Source organism: Amblyomma maculatum, chromosome 1, assembly GCF_055883805.1.
Source record: "Amblyomma maculatum isolate TAMU_Amacu chromosome 1, ASM5588380v1, whole genome shotgun sequence".
Lineage (NCBI taxonomy): Eukaryota > Metazoa > Arthropoda > Arachnida > Ixodida > Ixodidae > Amblyomma > Amblyomma maculatum.
Window position 1 is genome coordinate 205,626,034 of NC_139344.1, and position 23,160 is coordinate 205,649,193.

Sequence of the window (23,160 nt, forward strand, 5' to 3'; positions counted from 1 at the left end):
ATGGCAATATAAGAACGTTCCTCTTTCCACCCGTACTCGACTGATGCATGATTTCGCGTCAGCACGCAAGCTTCCTCCGGGGGTCACGAAAACAAGATAAGTCATGGCACGTCATACGGCGAGCTTAAACCCATCATTTATCGACGGCCAGCCTGTCCAAGGATGCCACGAGGCTTTGCGTTATTTACGGCCTTCCGCCGTATCCACATTTTGGCAAGGGGCAGCCTAAGGAGAGAGCGACAATACGCGCTCGCTCGTTGCGCAAGGGGGAACAGGCGAGGCCTATTCCCTGCAGACCGCCCGCACATTACACACAGCCAACTGTTAGGAAGCCCGGAGGCCAGAATCTCAATGATCGCTTGCGCAGACCGTTAGTGAGAAACTCGAGCACTGGTGAGGCGTGGGGACGTGTATTTATGCGCGCAAGCAGAGCCTCTGACGATTCTCGCTGAGGTCCATTGTGTTGGAAAGAGCGACTGCTCGGTGACCTGGGCCCGGATGAGACAGCCACACTGCTTGGCGGCCCCCGTGCACTGGGCATCGCACGCTGACTTTGGCGAAGGGCTTCGCCTCAGCGGCAGTAGAACCAAATGCAGAAGTGCCTCTCGCAGAAGCTCTCGCCGAATCTCTCGCCGATGTTGTCCACGCGGGCCCAGAGGTTGCGCACTTGCAAGATGAGGCAGATCACGGCCAGCGCCAGCACGACCACGGCCAAGGGAAGGATCTTGTTGCAGGCACTGCTGCCCAACTGCGACGGTGAGCGGGCGGAGGAGAATGGACACATTCTCAATTTCACTCTGGATTCAGGCTTTCGTTAAGACGCCAGTGCGACTGCGTGATACACGGCGCACACCTGCAGTACGCAGTCGGTACTCGGCCAGCCATTCTTGTGAAGATAATAATAATAATAATAATAATAATAATAATAATAATAATAATAATAATAATAATAATAATAATAATAATAATAATAATAATAATAATAAATGGAGTAGCTGTTAAAGTGTTGTTAAAGTGGTAAAAACAGCGCGGGGACAGAACAGCACAATGCAAAACTAACAAGTTATCGAACACCCTAAGGAACGAATCATAGATCACTGAGTGTGTGCCGCGCCACGAAAGGCTGAAAAATGTTCCCGAGGAGATCGGGTGCCCAACGACGTTGAATCCGTGCTGCACGAAAAATAGCAGCATGCTTTGCGATGTTTGCCTTCTTGCAGCAATTTTATGTAATAAGCAGACTACGAAAGTCCCGACGTAACTGCTGTGGATGCATTGCATCTGTGTACCATACTGTCGTGAAAGCCCAGCGTATATCTTTCTAAGGTGTCTGGAGATGTCGTCACGCACAGTGCACAATGGTTTATCATGCGACTATCGATCGCCGCTTCACATACCAAAGTTCCGTACCTGCAGGAGATTATGTAGTGACAGCTGTGTCCGGTTGTTTTACATGATAGCGTATACAGCTTGCTTCATTGAAAACGCTACGCCGTCGTCGTACTCCAGAACTGAGAGAAAGACATGTAAGAAAAATTGGCGTTGGCATGCCGCAGCCACCGAAACTAATCGTACCTGATACGTCGTTGTCAAGACAGACAACGTCTGTGCGTTCCAAGTTTAAAAGCGGAGCTGTGAGTGCAAACTGCGCGTCTACGTCGATTTCTCAATTCGGAAGCACCCCAAATGGCCACAAGCCACTACGTAATGCCCTCAAAGCAGAGCTTAAGTGTCCCTATTATTTTTCTTAATCTTTTACATCCGTGATTACACTGTTACTTCACACTGATCAACACAGAAAAAAAAAAAAAGACCATGCTTTCCTTGGCGTCAGTGGCTGTTGGCTCTCCTTGTATCCTATCTTTTCAGTATTACTTCGTTGTTCTTGCTTTTTCACGCTGTTTTTGATTCCAGATATAAGCAACGTCACAATGCAAGAGCCTTCGGTCAAGGCTACGAAGGTTTGGCGTGAGCATTTCAACCTCGATGATTTCTTTCAGCGATTCGGAGCGGCGTAAATTTTAAACATTTTTCAGCAGCGATCGCTTGATCGTACAGTTCTTCATTAAATAATGAAAACTAAATTTCTTTGTAGCGCAATTCAATATATGCAAATGCTTGCAGCCTATAGTTTCGGATTCCCACAAATTTGGAGTATGTGCAGCAATTTTGGCAGCATTTGCTTCCAGGCTAGTTGACTTATGGTAAACGATAATTAATTCATAGCGCCTTCCTCCTACCTTCCTCCCATTTGTGTGTCCTATGCTTAACGAAGTAGTCGGCCTTTATGTAGCAATTTGCTGAGACGGAGGTACCCAGGAAGCAGGCACCCGTAACTAGCACTGTGGCATCGAGGGAGCAGTAGTTAGACGTTCTATTTCGTCTCGTAGCTTCTTTGTTTCTCATGAAAATACTGCGGAGAATACTGCATAAAGCATTTCTCTTAAGAGATTACCTATATTCTATTTCCGATAAGGTTTTTCAATAGGGCTTTTCCTGTACATTTCCGATAGAGCTTTTCAGGGTTTATATCAATCAGAATCGCTGTCCACTGGTAGTTCTGCAAGGGAAATGGGAGGAGCTGAAAATCGCCCTACACATATTCATTGCTGCAAGACCGCGATTATTGACTGCCGAACGCGTGACCACTGGCAGTTAAGCTCGGTCTATGTACGCGCACTTGCGTGTAGGTGCACTTCGGGACATTCGCGACTGCGATTACCGGAGCATAATAAGCAATTTTCTCGGAATCCCTGTCAGCTGCCCACGCGTGTGTGCACAGTTTTCACGCTGCCTTTCATCCCCCGATTAGAGCCGCCCTGCGCGCGCATGGTTTGCCCACCAGACCGACCGGAATGCGTGGTGCGTTTTCTTCGTATCTGCGATGCGGATACCCTGTGTGTCGTCACGTCGCAGCCCGGAAGCAGGCATAACAGAAGGCGGGACATTATTCCGGAACCACAAACTACTCACGCCCCTGCGCTGCATCTGATTCCTGTATATACCCATGCAAGCTACCCACGATTAAATACTGCAGTTCGTTTTATCACACTGACGGGGGGTTTCCTCTGTGCAGACAAGCTGACTTTAAGAGGCTTGCAAAGGAGCCATTTGGTTTAGAGCTTCCTCGCCCCTAACACGGTAGCTAGCAGCCGTCTCATTACAGTTGCACTAATGTAGGGCGTAATGCATGCTAAAGCAAAATGGCCAATACCTTGCAGGGGCATTTTACTGCAGCGTCAGCCAGCGCAACACAAGGATAGAGCGGCTGCTTGATGACTTCTAAGGCGGCCATGTTGAATTTTCAGCGGCACCCGCTATAGTTTGCGAAACCTGAAAACAGCTGCACATTACCTTTCTTTTCCTTTTTTTTTTTTTTTTTTTTTTGCGAATTTCATACAAGCGCGTATATAGTTACGCCGTTTTCCCGCAGTGAAATTCTGCGCCGTGCTGTCTTGGCGCAGTAATATGCTGTCCATGTGCTGCTCTAGCTACACGCTGTTTTTTTTTTTTTTGTTCTTTTGTTTGGGGGGGGGGGTGCTGTTTGCATGCGCGAGGTTCTTCTGAGTGCTTTCCTCTTATGCTACGGTGTAGCTCACGAAAGGGTACAGTGTCACTTTCGACCAGCATCCATTCAAAACATACTTTTGGAAGTGCTGAGTTTTCTGACCCTCACCTTCTGTCTGGGCGCCACGACAACAGGGTCGACATAATCGTGCGACGACGACACCCGAGGTGGCGGGCGCGTGCTCTCCGGTCGCCCGACCGCCGCAGAGCCCAATCGGCTGGGGCGTCTGTTGTCCTCCTCCGAACTCACATATCGAGGAGCCCACCCGTAGGGCACAGTGCGACGCACCGGGGAGGGTGGCAAGGACAACCGACGCTTCGTATTTTCGGGTGGCCTCAGCTGCACTGTGTGCCTGCATGCACGGGCACGAGACTGCATTATTTCTGTGTTTGCCCAAACGAGGCACGTAGGGAGTATGACAAGTCGGAACCATAGGATGAGGACCATATCCGTTAAATACGCTAGAGGCAAGGAGCGAGCAAAAAAAAAAAGAAAATCAGAAACGAGGATACACGCTTGAAACGCCGTGTGAACTGCTGCAGAAATGCATTACTACCGAATTCCTACAGGCACTTAATTGTGTATCTTGTTTTGGCTATATGCCGTCCACTACAATAGTTTCATATTCCGATTGTCTCAAACTCACCCGGAGCATAAACCATTCTCCACCTATACGAGGTCACGTACTCGAGTGCGCACATATAGACTCGGGTGATCTTTACTGCCACCCAAATAGCTTGGACCGTGCCGGCGTAAGATCGAGCTGAGCTCTCTGGCATGCGGAGGTAACAGTGATGCGCGGAATGGCGGATGTAGATGTGGGCGAAATTCTTGTGTGGGAACCCTAGAATGCATTTATGCATTCAGAACAGTGTTGCGTCCAAGAGGATAAACCATGCTAAGGAGCTGAACAAATTAAGCAAACATACACTAGCTGTGTACAAGGAGTGCTGTGTTAAGCACAGTGCAGAAAATGCACACTTGGTCAACAGAATGGTTCAACTGGCCTAAGAGAAAATGTCGGGAGAGGAGACTGACAGAACTTTTGCAAAGCAGCTTGTTGTTAGATGTACAGTCATGGACAATATTTTGCGAGACGCCGGAGCCCCGTTTCAAAGCTGCCTCTGGGCCACTAGGCGGCGTGGTGCGCGCGTCGAGGTTGCGCGGGCCGATGACTAGGCGCATGCCCGTCCTATAGGGGAGAAAACCTGGGCCAGGGGGCGCTGCGCCGCTCTGTGCGTCAGCGCCCTCCATGGAGACCCCGTCAAAATCTACGCGCAGCCCGGCCGCGTCGTCTGCTAGCCGCCGCATAGAAAAGCATGTTGTCGTCTGCTCCGCCCTGCTTTCTAGCACGTGTTTGCGCGCGCGCGCTCGGTTGTTTCTCTCCTCCTCCGGCCGCATTGTGGCCACCGTCGCGCTCTAACAATGAGGGGGGAAGAAGAAAGAAAGAAAAGAACTAGAAGGAAAATAATGACGGCGCACTTTTTTCGCGAAGCTTGTGTGGAAACGGTAACGGGATGGTTGTGGGCCTTTCTTTTTTTCTTTTTTTTTTTTTTGGGGGGGGGGGGGATATCTCGTACCGTTCGTGTGTCGTACTTCTCTAACTGGCGGTGCTGAAGCAGCCATCGTGGAACCGGGTCAGCCTCAAGAAACAGATATTCGTCATTAATGCGATCACTTTACGTCAATCATCCTATCCTCATACGGGATCCTGCTTCGGGAGCTCAAAACTGCGCGTTCGCTATAGGAGATAACTGAACTAGGAATTGCGCAGCGTAACAGTGGAATTAAGAAGACAAAGATTTCCGTGGAGAGATGTCCCCGTCTGCATGGAAAGTCGTCAGACATTTCCTCGCTGTTGGTCTCGTGGAGAGGAAACTGCAGCAAAAATGGCATGCCTCGGCTTCTGGGAAATGACCCAGGTCGTTAAGAAACCCCTCATCGTTAACGGTAGCTAGGTCATTGATTTCGGATGGCAGCGCCGCAGCAGTGAACTTCCCCTGGCCGGTGTCGGCAGGAACCAAAGGGTAAGGCGGCATGCTTTGTGCCTTTGTAGGGAACGCATCCTAAACGCGCCGAAAACAGGCCCCACGGCGCCGGCATCACTGCCTAAAACGTTTGTCCCCAAAGAGCTGAATAGGCCCCTTTCAAGTGACCAGTCACAAAGGGAAAGGAAGGAGCACTCGAAGGTTGGGCCCTTCATTCTGTGAACATGGACAGAGGCATCAAGAGGTGCCGCCTCAAGTCCTTCAAGATACCTGTCGTTTGCTTCCCGCCTTCAAGCAGCGAATTCGCGTTCATTTTTTTTATGTATGTCTGAGCCTGCCAACAAGCGCTCTTCGAAAACAATGTCCGGCGATCAATTAATCATAATTTCTTGCTTTCAAAAGCACCGATAAAAAACATGCCTCCAGCCTGCCTCTATGTCAGCCGGGGCACAGAAAAAAGCAAAATTAAGAAATCCCACTGGCAAAGAGCGCCGGCTTTGCGCGCGAGAACGCGCCACCAACCCCCCTCGTCCTCACTCTCCTTCTCCCGCTCCGCGTGCACGCGCGGCTGAACGTAGCACGCGCTCCCGAGCGAGCGGGCTGCGCAGACTCCGCAGACAGCCACGCGCAGCGCGGGCGCGGATGCGCGTAGGTTTTGTAGTTCCTCTCCGCTCCGCTGGAAACCGAGCGCTGGCGTCGCGGAGCAAACTCCAGCTTTGGTTCCCTATATGCGTCCGCTGGCCTTTCTCCTCGCTCGTTTTGTTTGAAGCGCTGCTTATTCCGCACTTGGGCGCGGCTGGCGCTGTTTACTGCTCGCGCCGCTCGAGCTATGCGGCCGTCGTGCTCGGCGTGCAGCCAGTCGAAAGCGATAACAGCGCTCGTGCACGGGGCCCGCCACCTTTATACCGAATCATTTAGATCTGTTTCTTTTTTTCTTTCAATAATAACATAACTTCTGGCATGCGATAAAGGTCTCGTTTCTACAAACTGCCCACTGCGATGAAAACATCTCGATAAAGACACTCGGTCCTTATGCTTCAACTGCGAGCGTTAGCGTGCATCGCAACTCATTCATAGTTATTGTGCCGACCAAAAGCGTAAAAGAGAGAAATAATCCTTAAGCAACAAGTTTATTGTCATAAAACAAAAAATAAAAATAAAACAATGCAGACATCACTGGCAAACGAAAAATTCCTAATACTTGGTGAAACCGCCATCAGCAGCGATGACGCTTGCCAACCGGCGTGGCATCGATTCGTAAAGGGAACGAACCACATCTGTGTCCGCACGAAGCCTTTCCCATTCACCTCTGATCACTTCCCAGAGTGTGTCTGCGTTGGCATTCCCAATGTGAGACCTCATCAGGTGAGCTTTCAATAGGCCCCACACATTTTCAATGGGACTCATGTCGGCTCCCTTCGGAGGCCATGGCAGCTGCCGCACGCCACGAGCGTCGAGAATAGCGCTCACTTTTCGAGACGTGTGTACAGGACTCCTATCTTGTTGAAAAAGGTAGAATCCATCTGGGAATGGTCCGTCAAGGACATATGGCGTTAACACACTCTCAATGATGTCGACGTAGGCGTCCGAGGTGAAGGATCCATCGACTCTCACCAGAGGCCCCAGTCCATTTCTTGACATGGCGCCCCATACAGCCACGGAACAGCGACCACTGGAGAACACATTTTGCACGTATGGCGGGTCGTATCTATATAGGAGAAGAAAATCAGTACAAAGTTATAATTTGGGTCTTATGCATCAGGTTGAGCGCGAGTGAAAACTAACTTTTCCGTGTAAAAAGGTTTGATTAGCAACTGTGAATCGTTTCTAAATAGTTAGTACTTGAACCACGCTACTAAATGACAAGAGTTGTTTCGGAAGAGCAATTACTTTAGAGTAAATTGCGGCATCGGCACTAAGAAGCGTTTGCTAATGGACTCTCTTCGGAAGGGCGCTTCTATCAACATCGTGCACCTCCGAGATATTGCATGCTGAGGAGGAGTATTCGGCATTGTTTACGACGTATATTTCATTTGGGAACACGAAGACAGCAGTTTGCCGCTATATCCTACTTTATTCGTATTCTTCATATAAAATATTCAGGATTTACTTAGACGCAAAAAAAAGGATATCCATACCTGCAATTCACTGGCCTCCAAACTCGGCACTTCTGGTCCCAGCGGGTGGAAAAAGAAGACTCGTCCGAGAATATAACTTCGGACCAGTCGTCCACAGTCCACCCTTTCAGAGAGTTGGCGAACTCGAGCCGTTCCTTGCGCTGTTTAGTTGTCAGATGCGGCTTCTGGGCAGCCATGCACGATCGGAGACCAATTTCTTTGAGCCGCCGCCTGATAGTTTTAGCAGATATATTCAGTGCAAGTTCCTTGCGGATTTCTTCTGCAGTCATGAAGGGGTCGGCCACCGATGCCGCTATGATCAGGAGGTCATCTTCTTCTGTTGAAGCTCTCGGTCGACCTGGGCGCTTGGAATCTGCCAGGCTGCCTCCATTACCTTTCTACGACCAGATGATGCAAGCATGTGCTCATCAGCCTTATCACGTCGGGGACGTAAGGCCGTAAAATGTCATTTTATGTGATGTAATACCGTAATTTTCGAACTATAGTTGTTTAAAAGTCACTCTGACGTGATAAGGCTGATGAGCACATGCTTGCATCGTCTGATCGTAGAGAGGCGAGATAGCGCAAGCACTCTTCCCACATAACGCCTATATTTTCTGCTCAGCCATCGACGTTACTTGATTTATGATTGGTTAGCGATATCCAGGAAAACCTATATAATTTCATCGCAAATCCTGCCAGTTGCAAAATGCCTCCAAGAGTGCCGATCGACGACAGGAGACTGATTGCATGTCTCTTCGTGGAAGGTGTTCCCCAGCGAGAAATTGCTCGCCGTACCGGTCGTTCCAAATCTGCAGTAGCCCGAACCATTCGCGTTTTCCGCAATGGAGGCAGCCTGGCAGATTCCAAGCGCCCAGGTCGACCGAGAGCTTCAACAGAAGAAGATGACCTCCTGATCATAGCGGCATCGGTGGCCGACCCCTTCATGACTGCAGAAGAAATCCGCAAGGAACTTGCACTGAATATATCTGCTAAAACTATCAGGCGGCGGCTCAAAGAAATTGGTCTCCGATCGTGCATGGCTGCCCAGAAGCCGCATCTGACAACTAAACAGCGCAAGGAACGGCTCGAGTTCGCCAACTCTCTGAAAGGGTGGACTGTGGACGACTGGTCCGAAGTTATATTCTCGGACGAGTCTTCTTTTTCCACCCGCTGGGACCAGAAGTGCCGAGTTTGGAGGCCAGTGAATTGCAGGTATGGATATCCTTTTTTTTGCGTCTAAGTAAATCCTGAATATTTTATATGAAGAATACGAATAAAGTAGGATATAGCGGCAAACTGCTGTCTTCGTGTTCCCAAATAAAATATACGTCGTAAACAATGCCGAATACTCCTCCTCAGCATGCAATATCTCGGAGGTGCACGATGTTGATAGAAGCGCCCTTCCGAAGAGAGTCCATTAGCAAACGCTTCTTAGTGCCGATGCCGCAATTTACTCTAAAGTAATTGCTCTTCCGAAACAACTCTTGTCATTTAGTAGCGTGGTTCAAGTACTAACTATTTAGAAACGATTCACAGTTGCTAATCAAACCTTTTTACACGGAAAAGTTAGTTTTCACTCGCGCTCAACCTGATGCATAAGACCCAAATTATAACTTTGTACTGATTTTCTTCTCCTATATAGATACGACCCGCCATACGTGCAAAATGTGTTCTCCAGTGGTCGCTGTTCCGTGGCTGTATGGGGCGCCATGTCAAGAAATGGACTGGGGCCTCTGGTGAGAGTCGATGGATCCTTCACCTCGGACGCCTACGTCGACATCATTGTGAGTGTGTTAACGCCATATGTCCTTGACGGACCATTCCCAGATGGATTCTACCTTTTTCAACAAGATAGGAGTCCTGTACACACGTCTCGAAAAGTGAGCGCTATTCTCGACGCTCGTGGCGTGCGGCAGCTGCCATGGCCTCCGAAGGGAGCCGACATGAGTCCCATTGAAAATGTGTGGGGCCTATTGAAAGCTCACCTGATGAGGTCTCACATTGGGAATGCCAACGCAGACACACTCTGGGAAGTGATCAGAGGTGAATGGGAAAGGCTTCGTGCGGACACAGATGTGGTTCGTTCCCTTTACGAATCGATGCCACGCCGGTTGGCAAGCGTCATCGCTGCTGATGGCGGTTTCACCAAGTATTAGGAATTTTTCGTTTGCCAGTGATGTCTGCATTGTTTTATTTTTATTTTTTTGTTTTATGACAATAAACTTGTTGCTTAAGGATTATTTCTCTCTTTTACGCTTTTGGTCGGCACAATAACTATGAATGAGTTGCGATGCACGCTAACGCTCGCAGTTGAAGCATAAGGACCGAGTGTCTTTATCGAGATGTTTTCATCGCAGTGGGCAGTTTGCAGAAACGAGACCTTTATCGCATGCCAGAAGTTATGTTATTATTGAAAGAAAAAAAGAAACAGATCTAAATGATTCGGTATAAAGGTGGCGGGCCCCGTGCACGAGCGCTGTTATCGCTTTCGACTGGCTGCACGCCGAGCACGACGGCCGCATAGCTCGAGCGGCGCGAGCAGTAAACAGCGCCAGCCGTGCCCAAGTGCGGAATAAGCAGCGCTTCAAACAAAACGAGCGAGGAGAAAGGCCAGCGGACGCATATAGGACGGGCATGCGCCTAGTCATCGGCCCGCGCAACTTCGACGCGCGCACCACGCCGCCTAGTGGCCCAGAGGCAGCTTTGAAACGGGGCTCCGGCGTCTCGCAAAATATTGTCCATGACTGTACCTAGAAATTACCACCAAAGGCGCGTAAAAGCTTTATCACTGTGTAGGAAATACGTGGCTCTCACAAGCCTTGCAAACACACTATTTTTGCCTTGCAAGGCTTCGACATTGCCGGGCTCACATTCAAGATGACGGCAGCTGCTAATTGGATGTCACAAAGTCCCTTGTCACCTTACTAACGTATCTGTTGCTTGTGCCGCTTGTTTGACACTTTTGCCTTAATATGGGCATACAGAACCTTTTTTTGTATGGAATCCGCAACGTTGTACGCGGGCATATGCCAAATTTAGAGCTCGTCTCTTGTTCTCCGCCGTACGAGCAATTAATTAGTGCGCGACGTCGCGCACGCGCCGTTTGCACCAACCATCATCTTTACTGGGAGCAAAACTTTTTGTGACCCAGTAAACACTTCCAACTTGGCCGTCTTGTATTGCTCGTTGGACTGCTTGTGCAATTGACGTTACGATTTCCACTAGGGGGGGGGGGGGGGGGGGGGGGGACAGTACGTCGAGCCGCTCACCGGACGCGCGACACCTTGTTGGCGGGCACCGTGCGCCACTTGTCCTCGATCATGCGACTGCTGGTGGTCGGGTTGACGCGCATAGCCAGGATGTCGATCTCGGTCATCTCTGGCCGCTTCGTGCCTGCATCGTCGCATAGAGTCTTCAAGGCATGCTCGTGCTCCACAGTTCTCCTGTCATGAACCACGTCTGCGCTGAGCTGAGCCAGCGTTCGTACGCTTTCGAGAGCGAGCAAAAAGAAAGAAAAAAATCCCGTGTTTATAACAGCGAGTGTCGCCAACAACTTTGAAGCGCTTCAAATTTCACGATATTATACCTGACAACTTGGCGGCAAGTTGCGCGTATTTTGCGCCCTGGCAGCATTAAGTGAGAAAATGGGCAATGCATTAGCACCTCCCCCCCCCTTCCATCTCACACACACAGCTGTACGTCTAACCGTGCGATATATGTGCAACTCGCACAGAGCCAAATCATGCAGTTTAAATATTTACAGGAAACAAAATTCACATAGAGGCCGCGGCTGCTCAGCTCATCGCTGGAATGAACGCGCATATGTGCCGACCTTTAAACTAAAATGTTTCCATACGGGATATATAGTGCTCGCTCGGAGACTCACGAGCTGCGTATTAACAACTCGGTGACTATTTCCGGGTGCATATATCGTAGCCGATGTCCAACATTGGTCTGTGACTAAGCAACAGAGATGGGCATTAAGCGACTTGGAATACATGGAATGTTTTTTCGAAGAATCTTCCTTCGATACATCTTACCTCATTCCAGAGACTAGTGAGGAAAAGGTCAAGATTTTGGATAAAATCCAATGACATATAAAAGAGGTATTCTAGGTAAACGGACTAATTGTCTTTTATGGCTGTCGCTGCATTCCTCAGGAGGACACTCAATGCTGCAGTCTGCATCTAAATTACTGAAAAGAAAAGCGATGAAAAGTAGCATATTTAGGTCTTCCTATGAGGCTTATCGTTACTGACTATGACTGGTTTTAATCAGTTTAATGTTTCTATATATAATTTCGCAACCATCTGAGTGACGATTGAGCCACAACCAAAAAATCCTAAGTGGCTGAAAACTGCTCAGGGCCGCCGATGATACTGTCAAGCTAAACTAAGATACAATAGTGGTGCTGTTGATGGTGAAAATATTTTTATTCGTTTTAAAATTTGCAAGCTGTTTCCTTATTTCGGGAGTCCGTTATATCTTGCAGCCCGTTACGTCAGCTCGTGCTGAAACTTTGTGTCTAAGGTGGACAGCACTTCCTCTCACCTTCCAATCGTCGGTTCTTCTCTCCGTTTCATTTCCTTGCCAATTGGCAGGTCCATGCCATGTGGCATAGGTGCATCTTTGCACAGTGCGAGCACTGCGGCTCATACTAGTCTGGGAGGGTTGCGCTTATTCTCTTCACAGAATCAGCGCTTTCTTATAGTTTGTTAGATTTATTTGTTAAAGGAATTTTATTCTGCCATTCCACGGTGACGCTCTATACCTCACCGTAATTCCCCTCGGCCAAATCAGTTCAGCTCTACTTTTTTTTGAGCACCTTTAATATGCGTTGCTGTTCGGCATAATTCTGTGTCATTTCACTTCAACTGACCCCGATTACGCACTCGACCATCTGCGATTCCTTAAAAAAAAAAAAATGATTTATTGCATTCATATGACAAGCATTACCCAAGCTTATACGGAATCCTTTTCTCAGTACCCTCGAGCCATTTCAAGTTTGCAAATGCTTGCAAGTACAGATTAATATCAGTGAAGATAGCAAAACCTAGTCTAACAAAAAATATTGTGAAACAAAACATTTTATGTACAACTGTGACTTCAGGTTTGGTTTGGTTCATGGGGTTTAACGTCCCAAAGCGACTCAGGCTATGAGAGACGCCGTAGTGGAGGACTCCGGAAATTTCGACCACCCGGGGTTCTTTAATGTGTACTGCCATCGCACAACACACGGGCACCTTGTTTTTCGTCGCCATCGAAAAGTGGCCGCCGAGGCCGGAATTCGACCCCGCATCCTTGGGAATAGCAGTCGAGCGCCGTAACCACTGCGCCACCACGGCGGGGCAATTCTGATTTTAAGTGCACACAAGACACAAAACATAAAAAATATGAATATCCATAAAAGGCTTTCATGCGTAGAAGTATGTGTTTAATATTTACTTGCATATAGCACACGAAAAAAAAAAAAAAGTGCGAAACTAAATAATTTTGATCTGTTTTTTTTTTCTTTTTTTTTTCAGAAGTTGTGTTCTCATGGTAGTCATTCCAACTAGTTTTCCAAATTTTCCAGGAAGTAAAGAAACAGATAAAATCTTTCAGGTCTCAGTAAATGTGAGCTAGAGTCAGGCAATCAAAATCTAAACTTCTTTTTCCTTTTTTTTTCTTTCTGCTCATATTCTGCCGCCAGTTGCATACCGATATGATCTTAGTAAGAATGGGTAATGTGTTGTTATGCAGAGTGCCATTAAACGGCGTTTATCTAAGGAAGTTTAATCGGAACGCGTTTTGCCTTAGGTGAAAAGATAATTTTGCAAGTTGTGCGCCCGCGCCTTCTCACGACGTTGCTCCGTGCGTGCCCTTCACTGCAGTGCACGCCTGAGCCGGCTGCAAACGTACACATAAGCAGCAGTACGACCGTGGTGCACTGTGTTTGGACGCTGCCAGGAGTTCCGGGAGTTCCGTTACATGACGCCTTCACCTATCGCAACTGTATGCAGCACCATGCTGGACCTACGTCGTACTCGGGAACCAAGAGTGTCAAGTGTCGAAATGCGGATGAGCACACCAGTCGAACTTTCAGCACGCGAAGAACAGACTGAGCATCCATTTGGAACACCGTGCAGCGCATATTATGCTCACGTTTGCAGCCGGCTCCAGCGTGCACCGAACTGAAGAGTAGACACATGGAGTAGGGCCTGGGTGCTCATCTTGTTGTTGTAGCGGTTATTTATTGTATGTACAAAAGGAAAGAAAAGATGTTTGCCAGCCCCGGTATCTGCTATCTTATATCTGAAGCACCTGAACTGGGGCGGCGGAAATAAAGGGATAGCGAGGAGAAGGTAGAGGAAATAAGAGGTGAGTGATAGGGAGAAAGAAAAGGGTAGGTAAAAATAAAAGAAATATACAAGAATAATTATTTTCTCGCTGAAGTACTTCGATCAAGCTTCCTTAATTAAATGCAATGTATGGTGCTGTACAACGTGTACTTTCCTCTCTATGCCTACTACTAGCGTGTGTGTGTGTGTGTGTGTGTGTGTGTGTGTGTGTGTGTGTGTGTGTGTGTGTGTGTGTGTGTGTGTGTGTGTGTGTGTGTGTGTGTGTGTGTGTGTGTGTGTGTGTGTGTGTGTGTGTGTGTGTGTGTGTGTGTGTGTGTGTGTGTGTGTGTGTGTGTGTGTGTGTGTGTGTGTGTGTGTGTGTGTGTGTGTGTGTGTGTGTGTGTGTGTGTGTGTGTGTGTGTGTGTGTGTGTGTGTGTGTGTGTGTGTGTGTGTGTGTGTGTGTGTGTGTGTGTGTGTGTGTGTGTGTGTGTGTGTGTGTGTGTGTGTGTGTGTGTGTGTGTGTGTGTGTGTGTGTGTGTGTGTGTGTGTGTGTGTGTGTGTGTGTGTGTGTGTGTGTGTGTGTGTGTGTGTGTGTGTGTGTGTGTGTGTGTGTGTGTGTGTGTGTGTGTGTGTGTGTGTGTGTGTGTGTGTGTGTGTGTGTGTGTGTGTGTGTGTGTGTGTGTGTGTGTGTGTGTGTGTGTGTGTGTGTGTGTGTGTGTGTGTGTGTGTGTGTGTGTGTGTGTGTGTGTGTGTGTGTGTGTGTGTGTGTGTGTGTGTGTGTGTGTGTGTGTGTGTGTGTGTGTGTGTGTGTGTGTGTGTGTGTGTGTGTGTGTGTGTGTGTGTGTGTGTGTGTGTGTGTGTGTGTGTGTGTGTGTGTGTGTGTGTGTGTGTGTGTGTGTGTGTGTGTGTGTGTGTGTGTGTGTGTGTGTGTGTGTGTGTGTGTGTGTGTGTGTGTGTGTGTGTGTGTGTGTGTGTGTGTGTGTGTGTGTGTGTGTGTGTGTGTGTGTGTGTGTGTGTGTGTGTGTGTGTGTGTGTGTGTGTGTGTGTGTGTGTGTGTGTGTGTGTGTGTGTGTGTGTGTGTGTGTGTGTGTGTGTGTGTGTGTGTGTGTGTGTGTGTGTGTGTGTGTGTGTGTGTGTGTGTGTGTGTGTGTGTGTGTGTGTGTGTGTGTGTGTGTGTGTGTGTGTGTGTGTGTGTGTGTGTGTGTGTGTGTGTGTGTGTGTGTGTGTGTGTGTGTGTGTGTGTGTGTGTGTGTGTGTGTGTGTGTGTGTGTGTGTGTGTGTGTGTGTGTGTGTGTGTGTGTGTGTGTGTGTGTGTGTGTGTGTGTGTGTGTGTGTGTGTGTGTGTGTGTGTGTGTGTGTGTGTGTGTGTGTGTGTGTGTGTGTGTGTGTGTGTGTGTGTGTGTGTGTGTGTGTGTGTGTGTGTGTGTGTGTGTGTGTGTGTGTGTGTGTGTGTGTGTGTGTGTGTGTGTGTGTGTGTGTGTGTGTGTGTGTGTGTGTGTGTGTGTGTGTGTGTGTGTGTGTGTGTGTGTGTGTGTGTGTGTGTGTGTGTGTGTGTGTGTGTGTGTGTGTGTGAGAGAGAGAGAGAGAGAGATTTATGCTTTCTTTCAGAATCCAGTAGTTTTGAGCTTTTTTAATGCTTTATATGCGACAAAAATAAAACAAATTCATTTAAAATTAGTATTTACTCGTATAAAAGCACTTTTATTTATATGAAAGAAATTCAATCATGCGTAAAGTAGTTTAATATTCCCGTCTAACATATTTTACGCATAACTAATACATTGATTTTTTACGCATTTTGATTTAAAATTTTTTACACTAGATTTTGCTACCGTTTGCAAACTATGGTGACGGCCACGGCAACAAATATTTTCATTCGACTAAAACAAGCTGGAATAATGTTTGTCAGAGCGCAATTAACCGTGACGTTTTAGAGATGATTCGACAGCGGTCGAGAGCAAAGTCTGGGTGAGTTGGCTTGGAATGACCCATTTAATTGCATTTACTAACATGCACATTTGAATCTAATACATGATTAGCTACAAGTTCTAAGGATCAATCATCAATAACTTTTCTACAAACTTCTCGACTAAACTGAGCCAAGAGAGAAATCGTGTTCTAATTCGGCCGCGGTGGCCGCGTTTAAATGGAGGCGAAACGCTGATCACGTTAAAGAACCCCAGGTGGTCGAAATTAACCGGAGCCCTATACCACGGCGTCGCTATAGCCTGAGCCGCTTTAGGACATTAAGCCTCGCAGAACTAAGCCACTCCTTCCTGCGAAATGCGCCATGAATCCGTTAATAAGGCTTACTTATCGGTCCATTTACCAGGATCAGCCCGGAGGCTTACATGAGTACAGCTGTGAGCTGAATCGTGATTGACCTCTGCAACACTGGAGTTCCGCCAGGCTGCGACTAAATGGGCCATCATATGTATGCCCGTGTGCTCGCGTTTGCGAAAGAGACATCTCTGTTTGGTAGGCAGCTGGTAATGTCGCATCGTAGGGCGAGCACGTACAAGGCTTGACGTTGACTCACTTGGACGCAGTTTAAACTTCAGCGGCACCTTCTCGGCCGGCTTCAGCACTCCATGGTCAGGGCTGAACTGGAGTCCGCTCGTCTTAGTAATCTTCGAAGAGAAGGAAGTTCACGTGGCTGTTGCTATGTTACACGACTGCGGCGTGCATGCACGATCTGATGAGCACCATGCCGGCATCGCAACGAGGGCAAAAGCGAGGCAGACGACAACACACTCGGTGCATACAATGTTTAGAACATAGAAGTTGGAAGCAGTGCATGTACAGTGTCATCCACTTCTAGCTGTAACACGGTCACTGCTTTCCAAGCAAGCACAGAGGGAGCCGGACGTGCTGCTTCACATGGGCTGCTACTTAGCTGGCTGGGTTGGTCGCATTGACAGTTTGAAAGCAGGGACCTTGTTATAGCTAGAACTGGGCGGGGCTGTACAGCTAGAAGCAAAATGAAAGGGAACGCGGGATGGCCTCCGCGCTTTCAAATACGCTGTCACCGACAGGTGATGAGAATCAGTGGTAAAGACGCATTCAAAGTGAGCCTGGCCGGCTGCTCTTGCAGAGCATAACCCTTGGTGCCACCCATTCTCGTCGTATGTTGATAGCAGCGCTTTGCAAAGCGCGGAGGCCACGCGCTCCCGTGTTCCCTTTCATATTGCTTCTAGCTGTACGTCATCTATCTCGCACCTGTCCCCGCTGCGTTGCGCACCCAGTCATATCGAACTGCTTATTGATAGACACTTCGAACAGTTGCTTCCCATACCCTTTTTGAATGCTCTCAGATTGTTCTGCTGAGAGTTTTGCTCATGATGGCATCGATTTGATATCTCCCTTTTGAAGAATGCTGTGTGGAATTGGATCCCGGCCCAACAACGAGCATTCGTCGACATCAATCTTGCCCTCCTCGAGCCTCCTTTACTTTGACCCATTAGTCTTCCCCAACCGTTTTACACACGGACACCAGCCAAGATAGACTCGGAGCTGTTCTTCTGCAGGAAGACCGACCAGTGGGTCGTTGCTTATGCCAGGCGCCAATACACGTAAAAGTTTCGCTACTGCCGGTCACAGAGTGTCAAACACGCACGTTGTAAGCTACACGTGCGGTAGAGGCGCCTTTATAGTAACATTGCCCCGGGAAAGAGACGACGTTCGTTTGACACACCGTTAACTCGTAACTGAAAAAAGCGCAGGAGAACTATAGAGACATCAGAGATTTACCCTGAAGGCTATGTCGTGCGAGCTCCTGTTTCCGAATTCGCATACTTCGTACTGCGCTTCCGGGTTGGCCTCTTGAACTCTGACGAAGGAGGTGGCTTTGCTGTGGTAAGGAAAGAAAGGCAGCTGTTAGGAAATTCGGCAGACAAAGCGCGCTGAGTCTTCCAATTACTCATGCTTACAAATATATTGCATAGAAATTCCCAGAACGTCGTTAAGCCTGCTAAGTTGCTTACTAGCAATAAAAATAAAGAGTCAGCAATTATTAGTAAATACAACTGCCAGCACTAAAGCTTCTCACAGCATTGTTACTATTTACAGCGCCCTTGAAAGAAGTGAGAAAAAAGCTACAGTCATTAGCTCTTCAATAACCCTGAATGCTTTAAAAGTTTAAATGGAAGTTTGTGCAATGTTCACGGCAGGAACTGCAAGGCGAGTTGAGAAGACGTTAGTAGCTTGAGGCGCGCAGTCGTATTTACTGCTTTAGCCGTCCTAAATTTGTAAATAAGTGACATACATGTTCGCAGAGGTAGACACTGCTGGCTATAAACTCGAGGGGGGTGTTACAGACAACATGCGAGTTAACGCGGAGAAAGGATGCGCCCCGGCTACAGATTCCTGTAATATGTAAAAGAACGAAGTTTGAGAGTTTAGTTAATAATAACTACATAATTATGTGTAGCGAGCCCATTCGTTGCTGCCTTCTTCGTTTTCATCTGCAAATTCAAATTTTTATTCTGCGAACAAAAGTTTACACGGAGGACAGGAAAAAAGCTGTCAGAACAGTTTGAGGGGTCCTGACACCCAACCACACGGGCAGCAGAGAAGCGTGCGGCTAAGGAAAAACAGTATAATGACGAAAGCATACAGGAGTCATGGAACATCATTTAAAAAAGGAACATTATAATGCAAAGAAAGTGAAGTCGCTATGTTACATCATTATACAGATATTGAACGCAGTTCTCTTGGCAATATACGATAGATGTCAGTGTCAGTTTCTTGAATTATTCGATTTAGAAATTTTCGCTAATAATATTCATTTGCATTCATTTTCCAGTGTAAGTATAATAAGCGACCTCATTTTTGGGCTAAATATAGGCGCGGAGTTCGCGTAAGAAATGCAACAAAGGCGCAAGTGCACTGTGCGACACCAGTACACGTTAAACCCCTCCTCCCCATTTCTACCCTTTCACTCCCACCTCCTCCCCTTCTTCTCACAGCGTGTTTCTGATGTCCCCCAAAAAAGTGAGGCAGTTACTGCGCATTTCCTTTCGTCAAAAGCAAATTCCATACTGGAGGAACATAACATGCAATCAGAGTATTGCAGTTGCAAGACCACTTTTTGAATCATGTTTCGTGTGAGTCGCGTAAGGTTGCTGAACTGCCAGACTTGAAGGCTTGATAAGCTTTCTTAGTTCTCATCATACTTGAACATTTATGCACCGGCTTTATACTCTGTAGCTGTGATAGCTGTGGAATTGATATTTTTCGCTATTTTTTATTCATAACAGGAGATCCTGCTTATATGGAGGTATAGTGACTGGAGATACTATACAGATTTTTATATTTGGCTTCGAAACAGATGTTCCCAGGACACTGTCGTATACAAACCGTTATCCTTCTATGGCATCTTTCCAGTATCCAATGGGTTAGCATACGATGTCTCGTGAAAGTGCCACAATTTTCCGGCATAGTTTTTTCTCAGTGCGCGTGTGCATACCTTTCTAATAGTTGTGGGCGATTCCTCTGCCCGAGGGATGCGCACGACAAATACACAGCGGGCCGTGTAACAAACATCTTTAATCTCACAGGGGGTCGTCCAAGGCGGTGCGGGGTCGTCGTCCGGGAGGGCAGGCAGCGAACAGCCAGCGCGTGCAGGAGCAAAGAGCCAAGGCGAAGCGCAGGAACGAAGAGAGGAGAGGCAGGAACAAAGAGCAGGAGCGAAGAGAGACGAGACGGCGGCGCGTGCCTTATCCCCGATTGAGCGGGGAGAGGGAAACAGGCAGGACGCAGGGAGCATTGGGAAGTGGCACGGCCTTCGAATGCGCGGCGCGCCACAGGCCCTACAGATATGTGGCGCAGGGCCCCACATAGCGAGGTTGGTACGTTGCTCGGTAGTAGGTATGTACGCGCGACACAGTTGCACAGTGGTGTGACTGCGTTGCGGTGTGTGCGCTTCTTCTAGCCTTTTTGCCTTTGGTATAATGTTTGGGCTAGTTAAGGCTGCGCGACGAGGATAAGATGAAAACAAACGAATGCGATATCAGAGGCGGAAGCCGCCAGATATTCCTGATATCGAAACCGCGAGCTATAATATAAGGGGTGAGCCCAAACGCGCAGAAACTTGTCACTCGTACGTGAACAGGTAGTGACTAAAACAGCACGCTCTAAAAAAGCAAAACAAAAATGAAAGAGTGAAGAAATCGGTAATAAAACCACGTAACAATGTGGGAGGAATACAGCGTTACTCTTATTGTCGATTTGTTTACCGTCGCGTAATCTTTTTATACATTTTTTTTTAGACAGAAGTGTGCTCGTATAATTGCTGTCCATGTGCAAGTGACAAGTTAATTGCGCGTTTTGGTTCCCTTCTCGTATAGCCTGTGATTTCGCTATCACGGAATTTGCGTCCAAGGTGTTTTATTCGTTTGTTTGCCTATATTGCCACGTTAGCGCAGCCTCAACTTTTTGTCTCATCTGGAAGTTGAACACCCTACCGCAAGTCGCTATTCATATACGATCCTTTTTCTATTTTAATTCGTTCCCTCGAGGCACTGCACACTCAGAGCTCCTGATAGCTGCAGATTAGACCGGCTTCACGCTGCGATTGCATGAACAACAAAGGAGCTATGGCCACTATGACTATAGGAAGGATCTGCTGACCTCCTCTTTCAGCTGCTGTCAAATACCGCGATTGCCGTTACACAATGACCGTTCGATCGGCACGCATGTTTTCCGGCTGACGCTACACGGCCTAACCTAACCTAACCTAACCTAACCTAACCTAACCGGCCGTCAAATTTGGTGGAAACACTGGTAGCATAGTCTGGCAACAGGTTAAGTTACGCCAACCGGAACGAAGCCCTGCTCACCAGCAACGCTCGGTATCGATTGTGCCCCTGGAGGCACGGCAGTTTTCATGTCACGTGTCGCACTTTCCACGATGAACAGTGGACACCGCGAGTCCATAAGCATGCTTGTTTTGCAACCGAACTCGAGAAGCCTCTTCATCGATTAATCCTTGGCGTGGACGAGGCATCTGCTTATAGCAGCCTCTGTTCCGAGGCGGCCTGCTAGCCATTATGCCCCGAGGTGCGGTGACCCTTCAGCGGCCCGACACTGCGATCTCAGACTCACCTTACCCATGTGTTTGGACCCCTCGGCTTTTTGTCCCTGTCTAGGATCACCGCCTTGTACTCCCAGATGGTCTCCTCGACCTTGTCGTCTGCGGGCGCAGCGCAGCGTTGCGCGCTCCGCGCCAGCTTGCTGCGGCCCTGCAGCGACGCCACTCACTGCTGGTCATGCCGCCACCAAACGCTGGGGCCTCGCAGGGCGGCGACCGGGGAAAAGAGCATACCGGGGCCGCACACCGTCCGCCCACACCGACTGTCAACCTATGGCCTCTGGTGCTTGCTCGCGCATGCGGCCGCTCGCAGTGCTCAAGCCCGGTCCTTACGCCAGCCTGGAACTTTGCCGTGCGTGCAACTTGGCAAAATAAAAAAAAAAAACGCCAATCCGCTGCTTTTAAGCAGTTTTCTGCGAATCCCAGTGCAGAGAACGGCATGGGACCATTTCTGTTTCAGTTACCAGCGGCTCGGAAAAGTGAGAAGGACGAAGACGCCGAGTTGTATATTTTCTACCACTAATTTCTTTCCTTCTATTCTCCTTTTTCAGCTCGATTTTGTCGTTGCTATACATTCTTACGCAACTGAGATATCGAGATAAGAGCGTGTAGTCAAGACATTAATTTCAGACTGCTGCCAAAGGAGACGTGAAGATCGCAAAGATCGCGTTGTTGGCTGTGTTTCTGCCCCGATATTGAAGCTGACGACGCAGAGTAGTGGACATTGTTTTTTTTTTTTTTTTTTTTTCGAAACGTTTGCCACAAGGCATAAGTTGAGAAAGGGGGTATGAATTGCAGGAGATAGAAAGTTAAAAGAAGGAGTGAAGTCCAGTTGCACTTCGGTATTCGCAAAGGTTGGCGGTGTAGTGATTGTCCATTGTCTATTTACCCGCAAATAACAAATCAAGGTGGTTTCGGATCGGTTGGTAAGACCAAGCCTATCAAAACGACATTGGCTATGACGAACGCCTTAGTTTGCGGCTCTATAGGTTGATTTTGAGCACTAATAGTTCTGACATCGCACAGTAGCTGAACGCCTACCGGAATGCGGCCGGGATCGAATCTACGTCCTCGGGCTCAGCAGTCGAGCGCCCTAACCACTGATCCACCGTGGCTTGGTACAAATTAAGTTAATGTCCGAACAGCCAAGCTACTTTGGATGAAATAGTTTCATTTCTTATGGGAAGTCTCGAATGGTACGATAACAGTGAAGAAGCAGTCGCAAAATTCTGACCATATATGTCATTCGGTTTGCACTCCTGATTTCCCCAGCGTAGTTTACTCCATACGCCTCTTTGTACATAATCCTTGTTATGTCTTCCTAGCTATTTTATTACGCAGAGTCAATGTGAGAGACAACAAAAGAGAGCGATTATTGTTGCCTCTGAACGACGATATTATACCACATGATTGAGGCCTCGCCTGGCTCGACACTTTAACATCTCTTCCGCCTCACACAGCAGACCTCAGACAACAGACGTTGCCCGTGATAACTTTAATAAGCCCGTTATGACTTCTACTGAATTTTGACGTACTTGAGGTTCTATTGATTGACACGTAATAAGTGAAAGTGCCGGAACATTATCCGTCACTGCAGTAAAACAATTCAATAAATTTCTAATTGCTCTTGCCGTCCCCCCGAGGCTAAGAAGTGTACCCCGAGTGCAGATAGATGACGGCGCATTCTCCACAGCACTCCCTCCCAGGCTATCGGATACAATTTTTTCGAGTTCGGTTCGGGTTTGGCTTCGTGTCTTTCGGGTTCCGTTGCAGGTTCGGCTCTGGATTGGAACCGGTTCGGGGACATAAAATGATATCCATAGCCGAGCGTAAGTTTTCACGTGTGAAAGCTATAGTACTGCTCACGAGACAGTGAGCATGACTTGGAAAGGTTTTGTGTCCGGGCGCAAGTGCTGTAAATGGCTAGTAGCTGGGAGTTGAACTGTCATGAAAATACTAGTGAAATCAATTGAACAGCACAGTGGAGCCAAATTCTGGGAAAATAAATCCGCACATTGTATAACAAATGAAATGTCGTGATAACCAGAGGGAGAAATCCCGACACCACAAAAA

The 23,160-nt window shown here is 48.0% G+C and overlaps 1 protein-coding gene across 1 annotated transcript in view; it reads right to left on the minus strand.

The window, feature by feature from the left end:
• The window catches only part of LOC146205416 (uncharacterized), a 56,945-nt gene that overhangs the window by 14,144 nt on the left and 19,641 nt on the right, over positions 1-23,160 (minus strand). Inside the window, exons 7-11 of the mRNA XM_084607195.1 lie at positions 17,748-17,847; positions 16,537-16,627; positions 10,946-11,069; positions 3,677-3,920; positions 634-748 (exon numbers count right to left, since the gene is read on the minus strand). Coding sequence (XP_084463321.1) covers positions 634-748; positions 3,677-3,920; positions 10,946-11,069; positions 16,537-16,627; positions 17,748-17,847 — 674 coding nt within the window. The remainder of the gene's footprint in view (positions 1-633; positions 749-3,676; positions 3,921-10,945; positions 11,070-16,536; positions 16,628-17,747; positions 17,848-23,160) is intronic.